General features: G+C 72.3%; 2 protein-coding genes across 2 annotated transcripts in view; one reads left to right on the forward strand and one right to left on the reverse strand.

Annotated features, from left to right (window-relative positions):
• Positions 1-1475, forward strand: part of H696_01970 (hypothetical protein) — a gene marked incomplete at both ends in the record, with an annotated part of 1638 nt that extends 163 nt beyond the window's left edge. Inside the window, 2 exons of the mRNA XM_009495872.1 lie at positions 92-1106; positions 1446-1475. Coding sequence (XP_009494147.1) covers positions 92-1106; positions 1446-1475 — 1045 coding nt within the window. The remainder of the gene's footprint in view (positions 1-91; positions 1107-1445) is intronic.
• Positions 1476-2314: 839 nt separating this feature from the next.
• Positions 2315-6972, reverse strand: H696_01971 (hypothetical protein; the record flags this gene model as incomplete). Its single annotated transcript, XM_009495873.1, has 3 exons — positions 2315-5016; positions 5194-6138; positions 6399-6972. The coding sequence occupies 3 exons, from the start codon at positions 6970-6972 to the stop codon at positions 2315-2317; spliced, it is 4221 nt and encodes a 1406-aa protein (XP_009494148.1).
• Positions 6973-9847: the final 2875 nt, after the last annotated feature.

The following is a 9847-nucleotide window of genomic DNA, read 5'->3' on the forward strand; positions in this document are numbered from 1 at the left end:
CCCCCCGCCCCCCCCGCTGACGCACATCCGCCCCACTTTCCCCCTTTCCCTTCGGCTTCCTGCTCCCTCTTCGCCGCTTCCCTCCTCCCAGCCTCGACACGCCGGGGGTCATCCAGCGTGTGGCCGGGCTCTTCCAAAACCACCACTCGCTCATCACCGGCTTCAACACCTTCCTCCCGCCGGGCTTCCGCATCGAGGTGTCGGAAAACATGTCCGGCCCGATTATCCTCACCAACAATGGGGTATCCATGCGCCTTGAGCCGATCTTCCCGACAACCGGGCCACGCTCCATCCAAGCGAACCAAGCTGTGCCCTCGGTGGTCGGCCCGGTTGCTGGCACTCCTGGCGACATGGGCCCGACCACCATGGTGGTCGATGGCCCCCCGCTCGCCGGACCTGGCGGCGCCCCCCCCGGGGGCATGGTACACATGATGCCCGGAGGCGCCGGTCCGGGCAGTGCCGGCCCCGGTGCCCCGCTGGTTGCCAACACCTCGGCGGTCCCCCTGGGCCACATGGCTACCGGCCCGGGGCTCGGGCCGGGTCGCGGCCTCGGTGGCCACATGCACCATGGCGGGCTTGGTCCAATGGCCCCGGGCCTGGCCCCGGGCCCGGGCCCGGGCCCGGGGCCCACTCTGACCGGTCCCACTTCGCAGCAGCAAACGCCGCAACTCGCCACCCCGACGGTGCCCTCGCAGCAGGGCGGCCTGGTGCCCATGCCCGCCCTGTCCCCGGGCCAGCAGTCCCAGCCGTCGCATCAGCCGCAGTCGCTGCCCACCGGCGGCCACCATGCGGCCTTCCCACCGATGCAAGCCACCGGCCAGTTCCCCATGCATGGCGGCCAGCAATCGCAGGGCTCCTCCGGGCATGGTGCCATGCCGGGGCTCGGCCCGGCACTCGGGCCCGGGCCCCTCCCCGGCAGCGGCCCCATGCTCCCGCCCCTGGACACCGCTGGCTCCGGGCCCCCGTCGGCTGCCACCACCCCGGCACCCTCCGGCGACAGCGGCACGGCCTTTGCCTCTGGTACCGGGGCCTCGAGCCCCTCCTCGGCGGACTCGCCGCAGGACGGCCGCGCCGGGTCCCCCTCCGGTGGCTCGCAGCAGGGCGAGGTACACATTCTTTCCCCATCTCGACCCTTTCTTCTCCTTGCTTCCCTTGCGCCATCTCTCTCTCTCTCACTGGCGTCTTCCCCATCTGCCCCTCCTGACATCTGCCCTTTTGCCCTGCTGCCCGGTCCCCCCCCCCCCCCCCCCCAAAGAGTGTCGCACTCGCACACACACGCATCCGGGGCCAGTTCCGACCAGGATCGCGGCACCTGCGGTTGGGGCACTGGCGATGCGGCGTGGGAAACTGGCCTGGCATTCCGATGGCAGCAGTGTCCGATTTTCCGCGATCCCTTCCCCCTCCCTCTTTTCCACGCATCCCCCCCCTGGTCGCCCGCACGCCAGCCGCCCGGGGAAACACCGGGGGCGGATTGAGCGAGATAGGCCCAGCGAGCCCGTCCATTTCCTGGCGCGAGCCTGCTCGTGGGCTTCTTTTTTTTTTTGCTCCGCCACCTTCCCTCCTCCATGTGCGCTGCATGGGCGGCGGGTTAGGGGGGGGGGGGGGGGACATTGTGCCATGATGCGAGAGGCGGGTCCCAGGCCGGCGCGACAAGAATGGGACTTTCTGGCAGGGCGCGCCACAACACCCTGCGGGGGAGGTGGAGGTGGAGATTGGAGTGGTGGGGTGGGGTGGGATGAAAACACGAGAAGCGGCGTGGTCTCTTCTGGGGGGGGGGGGGGGGGTCATGCAGGGTGTATTTGGCGCCCCGGGAAGCGCGGGCAAGAGGGAAAAGGGAAGAAGGGGGAAGGTGCTGACCTGGGGAATCTGAGAGGGTGGAAAGCTCCAGGGGCAGGAGGGCAGGGGAAGGGGGGAGGAAGGGAAACGCGGCCTGGCGCGGGAGGGGGGGGGTTGCTCTGTGCGGAAGGATAGGAAGGTAGACCAACGAGCGGAAGGGGAGAAGAGATGGGTGGGTGGGGATGGGGGAGGAAGAAGGCACCGGATGCGGCGGAAACAAGTACAAAGAAGGCGTTTCGTCGGGAGGGGGAGGGAAGTGTGGAGGAAAGGGGAGAAAGGGGAGAAACACCAGAAGGGGGGGGAGCAGGAAGATATGGGGAAGGTGAGGACACCCCGCCCACACCGGTATGCACAAGCAGGCAACCTGGCTGGCCGTGTTGTGGGGAGGGAGGCGAAACCACAGATTGCCACACACACACACACACACATACACACACACGCACACACACACACACACACACACGCACATGGCAGAGCATCACTTGCCGAAGAGCTGGTCGGTCGGGCCCGAAGAGGGGGGCGGCCCGTCGGGCATGGACGAGGGGGCCAGCAACGGCGACAACATGCTGCCATCGTGCGGACCACCGCCCGGGCCTCCCCCGACACCGGGCTGCTGCTGCATGTGCGGGTGGTACTGCGGAGACCCGGCCGCGGCCGGCTGCTGCGGATGATGCTGGAGGAAGGCATGAGGAGACTGGCCATCACCGCCGCCGCCGGTGGTCGGATCGGACGCCGAGAAGGCTCCCGGAGGAGCGCCAGCACCTGCCGCCGCCCCCCCGGCCACCGGGGCAAAGTCCCCGGACGACGGCTGGTGTGGCGAATAGTGCCCGGTGCCGCGGTAAGGCCCGCCGGCCGGGGCTCCCACCATCGCCGAGTGGAGGTGATGTCCCCCGGCCGGGGCGCCCACCGGCGGCTGCTGCTGCTGCTGCTGCTGCTGCGGGATCTGACTGAAATCACTGAAGGAGGGCGACCGGTGGTGCGCCTGCAGGGAGGAAACGGGGTGCTGCGGGTGAAGCGCCCCCGGCCCCGGAGCCGCGGGCATCGGCGAGGAGGAATGCTGCCCGGAGGGGGTCGCATGGCCGGACATGTGGCCACTGCTGGCCGCCACCACCCCCGAGCCATATGCATGCTGCTGGGGGGTGTGCGCCCCGCTGGCCGACCCATCGCGCCGGTGGACTGCCGCCGCCATGGCGGCCCCCAGGTGCAACTGCGGGGAGCTGCTCCCCGGCGAGGAGGACATGTGGCCCCCGCTTGCTGGGTGGTAGGAAGCCCGGCCGCCGGTGACCGGCCGCCCGGGGGTGCCGGCCCCGGCCGGCGGCGATACCTGGTGCGGGTGCCCGTGCTGGGCGACCGGCACCGCGACACTCACGTGGTAGTGCTGCTGGCCACCGCCGCCACTGGCGTGGTAAGCCTGGGACGCTGAGTGATACTGTGCTTGCTGCTGCTGCTGCTGCTGCGACAGCGACGGCGGCACCTGTGCCGGGTGGTAGCCACCGCCGCCGCCAACGGCCCCGTCCAAGAGCATGACGCCGCCACCGCCGGTGCTGGCAGCAGCAGCAGCAGCAGTGCCGCCATTGCCGGAAACCACCGGCGAGTAGCCGCCGGTCGTCACCAGGTGATGCCCGGCCGCCGAGGCCGGGTGCATACCCGCCGCCGGATGATGCCCATGGTGCCCATGATGCCCATGGTGGTGTTGCTGAGCTGGCGACATGGACGCCGGAGAGCCACCATCCCGGGCGGCGCCCCCGCCAGGACCGCCATACGGCGAGGAGGAGGCCGCACCGGCCGAGGGAGGTGCCCCATGGTGCAACATATGCGCCGCGGAGTTGGCCCGATAGAACTGGTGCGTGGGAGGGGGGGCCGCCGCCGCAGCCGCAGCCGCCGCCGCAGCCGCCGCAGCCGCAGAACCGCCACCTGCCATGAAGGGTGCTGCCTGCCGGCTGACCGGGATGCTGGTGACCGGACGCCGGTCATCCACCAACAAGGACATGTGGCGGTCGGCCCCAGCCGAGGGGGAGGGCTGGGCGCTGCTCAGATGCGGCGACATGGCAGCCATCGAGGAGGCCGGCGAGGCCATCGGCGCAAAGCCCGACCCCCCGGGGGTGCCTACCTCGGAGGAGGGGGGAGCCGCCGGGGCTGCCCCGGAAGCGAAGCCGCCGGCCGCATGCCCGGCCGCCGGCACGGGGACACCCATGTGCCCGTGGCCGGAGGAGGCCGCAGTCGCCGCGGCCACCGTCGCCGCGGCATACTGTGCCGGGTGGATGCCCACCGCGTGGTGATGGTGCTGGTGCTGGTGCTGCTGGTGCTGATGCTGCATGTCCAGGTGCGAGACATAATGCGAGGCCCCGCCGGCAAACATCGGCTGCATGGGGGCCGCCGGCGCGCCGCCGGGGCCGCCGACCGACATGCCGAAAGACTCGTGCCGCGGGCCCATGGACGGCGTGCGCTGCTGCTGCTGCTGCTGCTGCTGCTGCTGCTGCTGCTGCTGCTCATACCCGCCGGACCCGAAGGACGACGAGTGGAAGGACGGCGTGCTGGGCATGAGCCCGGGGACATCGCTCTCGGAGTGGGGGTACACCGCCCCCGGCATACCCGGCGACTGGTGGTACGCCACCGTGGCGTGGTGATACGCCGCAGCCGGCACAAGAGCCTGCTGCGGCGGCTGCGAGGGCTGCGACGGCAGCGGCTGCGGCGGCTGCGGCTGCTGCATGTATGGCTGCACATGTCCCGGAGTGTGGGCCTCGCCACTTTCCAGGGCTTGGCGGTAGCTCGACAGCTCGGACATGGGAATGAACCGCAGCTGCTCGCCATTGAGGATGATCGACCGGAGAGAGGCCACCGAAGCGGTGGAGAGGCTGAATTGCCGGCGCATGCGCCGACCCGCAGGCCGGGGGGTTCCCCCGCTGTTGGCCGCGTCCGATGCACTGTCGGCCCCGGCGGCGGCGGCGGCGGCGGCGGCGGCGGCGGCGCTCTGCTCGCGCGTCGAGTCGCCGCGGTCCAGTGGCGGCATGCCCACCAGGACCAAGGACACGCCGCCATGCTGGTAGGCCAGGTACCCATGCTCGCTGATGTCAAAGGCCGATGGGAGCTTGGCCTCGGAGGTGGCCGCCTCCCAGGCGGCGCGCAGGTGATGCTTGGCATTGTTCCGAAGCTCGGCCTTGGAAGCAGACTCCAGGTCGACTGCTTGGTGAGGAGGAGGGACGCACGCGCGCGCACGGAGAGAGAGAGAGAGAGAGGGAGGGAGGGGGGGGGCAGCATGAAGGAGCAGAGGAGGGTTAGCAATGGCAGGATGGGCGTCGCGCCCCCTCCCCGCTTCAGCGAGCGAGGCGCGAAAAGGGGCACATGGCAGAGACGCACCACCAGCCGGCGGGGTCTCCCCGAACACCGCATGGCGGAAGGCCAGCTTCTGGGGGAGGAGGAATTTGGCGGCATTCTCGCTGGTGGCCAGAACACCGTTGTAGGCGTTGGCCGAGGCGCGCGAGGCGGCCGTGATGATGGCGATCTCCAGGCCGGTCTGCGCGTGGAGGTGCTTGATGCGGCGGTCCAGATCACGCAGGCCCCGGCGCTGGGCTTGGACCAGCCGACGCTGGTCCGAGGCGGTGAGCCCGCCGGCCCCGGCCCCGCGGGCCCCAGCCTTGGCATTGGACGCCGAAATGGGCGGCGAGTGATAGAGCGCCGCATTGGACACATCGGAGGCGAACTTCCGCAGGAGGTCCAACTGCGTCTGGTCCAGCATCTTGAAGCGGTTGGCGCACTCGACATTGGAGTACTTCTCCTTGGAGTAGGCCTCGGTGTAGGCGCGCTGGTAGATGTTCCAAGCGCTGAGAGACCGAAGGCGACCGGCCGACGAGGCGATCATGTCCTTGCGGACCTTGCGCTGAATGGCCCGGGTGAAGACTCCGCCCAGGTCGTCGGTGGCGGCGTCATCCCCGGCCGGGGTGCCGGCCTCGTCGTCCGAGGCGTCCGAGGCATCGGTGGCCTCGGTGCCAGGGTCATCGTCATCGCCGCCATCACCGGGGCCGGGGGTGGGCTGGCTGCTCGGGCCATCGGCTCCGCCATCGAAGGGAGTGGCCGAGTCCCGATCCAGGCCGCTGCTGCCATCGAGACCGCTGTCATCGAGCTCGCTCCCATCGTCCGGGGCGAAGGCGCCGCCGCTGACGCCGCCTCGAGGGGGGCGGATCTTGAGCCCACGTGCCCGGGCATTGGCCAGCACGCCGGCCTTGCCACCGGGGGGGAAGGTACCATCGGGTGGCGCATGGGCTTCGGCGCCACCCTCGGCTGCGGCCATGTTGGCCGTGTAGTCTGAAGCGGGCGAAGCAGAGGGGAGAGGGAGGGGAGGGGGGAGGGGGTGAGTCAGACCGAAGAGGATCCGAGAGGGCGAGAGGGCGAGAGGGCGAGAGGGCGAGAGGGCGAGAGGGCGAGAGGGCGAGAGGGCGAGAGGGCGAGAGGGCGAGAGGGCGAGAGGGAGAGGGAGAGAGAGAGAGAGAGGGAGAGAAAGAGAGAAAGAGAGGGAGGGAGAGAGAGACTGGGGGGGGAAGAAAGTGGAGGAGCGCCAAACGCACCCATGACCGAGGACCCGGTCACCGGGAGGAGATGGGGCTCCGTGCCAGAAGCCTCATGGGCACCGCCGATCGAGTCGGAGCGCGGGCGCTTTCGGCTTCCGATGGCTGCGGCTTGTGGCGACAGCGGGGCGTTGGCCGGAGAGAGGACCGGCGAGTCGGAGCCGGGACCGGTGGCGGCGGCGGCAGCGGCAGCAGCAGCGGCGGCGGCGGCGGCGGCGGCGGCGGCGGCGGCGGCGGCAGACGAAGAAGAAAGAGGCGCGTGCCTGTCGGCCAAGCGGAAGGCCTCGGCGCTGGAGCTGGCGCTCGGGGGCGCCGCCGTGGAGTGAATTGCGGCGATGGTGGGGGAGGAAGTGGCGGCAGCTGCGGCAGCGGCGGCTGGAGCGGCGGCGGCGGCGGCGGCGGCGGCGGCGGCTGGAGCGGCGGCGGCGGCTGCGACGGCGGGACGGGGGGCCGACCGGTGGAGGATCGGGACCGGGGGCGGGAGGGGGAGCTGGCGCGGAGCGGCGTGCGGCGAGAATGCGGCAGGCGGCTGCAAAGAGGGGAGGTGGTGGAGTGGCGCGGGCGCAGGGGCCATGGGACTAGCAAGGGAGGGGGGTAGGCTGCGGAGGGAGGGAGTGGGGGGTGTCGCTCGGGCCGACGCCTTAGTGGGGAAAACTGCGTCGGATGGGGGGGGGGGGAGTTGACAAGCGCGGTGGGTGGCGGGCGAAAGCCGGGAGATGGGCAGCACAGCGGCAGGCTGAGGAGGGGCGGGGGGGGGGTACCTTGTGGGGGAGGGGAGGGGCGGCCGGCGACAAGGAGAGGGGGAGTGTGAAGGGGGAGAAGGAGGAGGAGAAGGAGTTGGAGGAGGGAGGATATTGGGAGACGAAGCGGAGTTCACATGTGGGAGGGCCCGGCCGAGGCCCGCCATAGGGGGAGGGGCTGGCCGAAAAAGAGGCGTGCACTGGTGCCTGGCCCCGCCCCCGGGGACGCCTTGCGCGCAGGGCCGCGGCAGGGAAAGGGGCGGGGGAACAGCGTAGCACCCCACACGCGGGGAGATCTTCTCCGCGCGTATGCGCGCACACACGCCCCGTGCGCCCACCGCGCCCGCCCACACACTCGCACGCCCACACATGCCCTGCCTGGCCGACGCAGCCGAGGCAGCGGCGGCGGCGGCGGCGGCGGCGGCTGGCATGCGCCGACGGCGGCGGTCGTCCCTGGGGGGGGGGGCCGCGCGTGGGTGCCTTTTCAACAGGGGGGGCGATCAGCAGGCGATCGCCGAGAGATTGCGTCCCCTTCCCCGGCCCCGCCCCTCACACACACACACCAAGAGGGGGGAATGGCCCCCCCCCGACCAGGGCCGGGGCGAGGGGGGCCGAAGAAAGTGCGCCCGGGATCTGGACAAGATCTCCCCTGTGCATGTGCGAGAGTGTGTGCGCCGCCGTGCCGGCGCATAGGGGGGCGCCCCCCCGCTGGCGGCGGGCGGGCGCGCTGATCGCGCGCGACCGCCCACATCCCTGCGCATGCAGATGTGTGACCCCCTCGCTCGCTCGCTCGCTCGGCCACCCGGCCGAGTCACTCCCCTCGCGGCTCCGGAGGTCCGGCCGGCGGGGTCCTCGCGGTGCCGCTGCTCTCGGCGCACGCCTGCCAGCGCGCCCTCGCGCACCCGTCCGGCACAATTCCCGGAAAGTCCGGGAAAAAGAACGCCAGCCGGCGGAATGGGCGCCAGTTCCCGTGCCAGCGGTGGCGCCCGCCCGCCCATCCGATGGGCCGATGGGCCGGATGAGCCGCGCCCGCCCCCGCCCCCGCCCCCGCCCCACAGGGGACCCCATCAGACGAGAGACGGCGAGAGAACGAGAGAAAGATCGGGATGCAGAATGTGCCGCGCATTCCCCCGGGGGCGCGAGACACGCTGACTCAGCGCGGATGAGTGGGCTTTTCCTTGGGGAGGGCGCCCCGCCCCCCCCCGGGGGGGAAGGAAGGCGGGCGAAGCAGGGGGGGGATGGCTTGGAGCCACACCCGCCCGGCCACGCCCAAGCCATCATCCGCGTTACCAAGCCCGCCCGCCCGCCCGCCCGCCCGCACGCACGCACGCACGCACGCACGCATGCCGCTTGCTCCGCAAGGTGCCCGCCCCGCGCCGGGGGGTAGGGTGTTGGAATGACGAGGCATCCGTCCACGGGACGCGGGTGTTCCCTCGCCCCCCGGACGTCGCCGTGGGCTCGGTCCCCTCCGGCACCCCCGCCGCCACCACCACGCCAGCGTGCGCTGGTCCGGGCGCGCGCGCGGCACTCGCGCACAGGACCACCGCACGCACCGAGTGGAACACGGCGTCCGGGTCGGACGGTCCCGGGTGCCGCGGGGCTGCGGCCCGAAGGGAGACCGTTGGGACGAGGGGCCGACGGCGGAAGCTTCTCACGAACGCCGCGCCAGGGGCAGCATGCACTGGAGTGAGTCCCGCCGGGCCCGGCCGCCCCGCCCCGCCCCGCCGAGGGGCACCTCCCCACGTCGGCGTGCCGCGCGCGCGCGCACGCGCCCACGCAAACTTCCGGCCCCGCCCGGTGGAGGCCTCCCGCGCTCGATGTCGCCACAGCTCCGCTGACCCGGCCCGGCGCCGGCGCCTTCCGCCCGGGCAGATAGCTCGGAGGCAGGGGCCCGCCGTGTTGCCGCGCGTCCCCCCCCCCCCCCGCTCCGCCCCTCACACTCCGCTAGACACCTGATCGCGCGCGTGCGAACCGCCCGCCGGGCGTGCGAGCGCGCGCGATTGTCCCGCCCAGGAGGACTCTCACGGCACGCCGGGGAGGCGCACACCCGAGTGCGCGCGTGTCCGCGGCGTGTTGGCCCGGCCCCGCCGACGCCCGCAGCAAGGCCTCCCCGGCCATTTGCGGATCCTCTGTTGTTGTTTTTGTTGTTGTTGTTGTTGTTGTTCGTGGTGGCGGCACGCCCCGCCGCCCCCTCCCGCCCCCGACGCGCGCTCCCCCTCTGTGCGGGACACGACACCGGCCGGGTGAGGGGGCCCGGGCACGCGCGCGCGCGCGCGCGCGCTCACGCTCGCCCGCACCCCCGGACGTCCGACAACAGCCGACGAAGAGGCCGGCGCCCGGATGCATGGCGTGGGTCGCCGGGGTTGCCGCACGGAACGCCGGGCCCGGTGACGAGACGCCGCCCGCTCCCCGGACGCACCAGCTGCCGGCGCTTCAGTGCCGGGGCCGGCCCTTGCGCCCCAAAGTGGCACCGCACCTCGCTGCCCTCGCCGACGGTTGGCCAGCAGCCGGACGGTGTCTCCCTCCCCCTCCGCCCCCCGCCGCGCACACACCGGGTGGTGCCCGGGGGGGGGGGGGAGAACAAGAAACCGCGCGAGGCCGAGGCGGGGCCCCGGGCATGCGCATCTGGCGCCGCCGGGGTCCCCGCGGTCGTGCGCAGATGGCCCCCGGCCGAGTGGGCGACGCATCGCCGGGCCCGCGTATGGGCCC

This window comes from Fonticula alba, assembly GCF_000388065.1.
Source record: "Fonticula alba strain ATCC 38817 unplaced genomic scaffold supercont2.3, whole genome shotgun sequence".
Taxonomy (NCBI): Eukaryota; order Rotosphaerida; family Fonticulaceae; genus Fonticula; species Fonticula alba.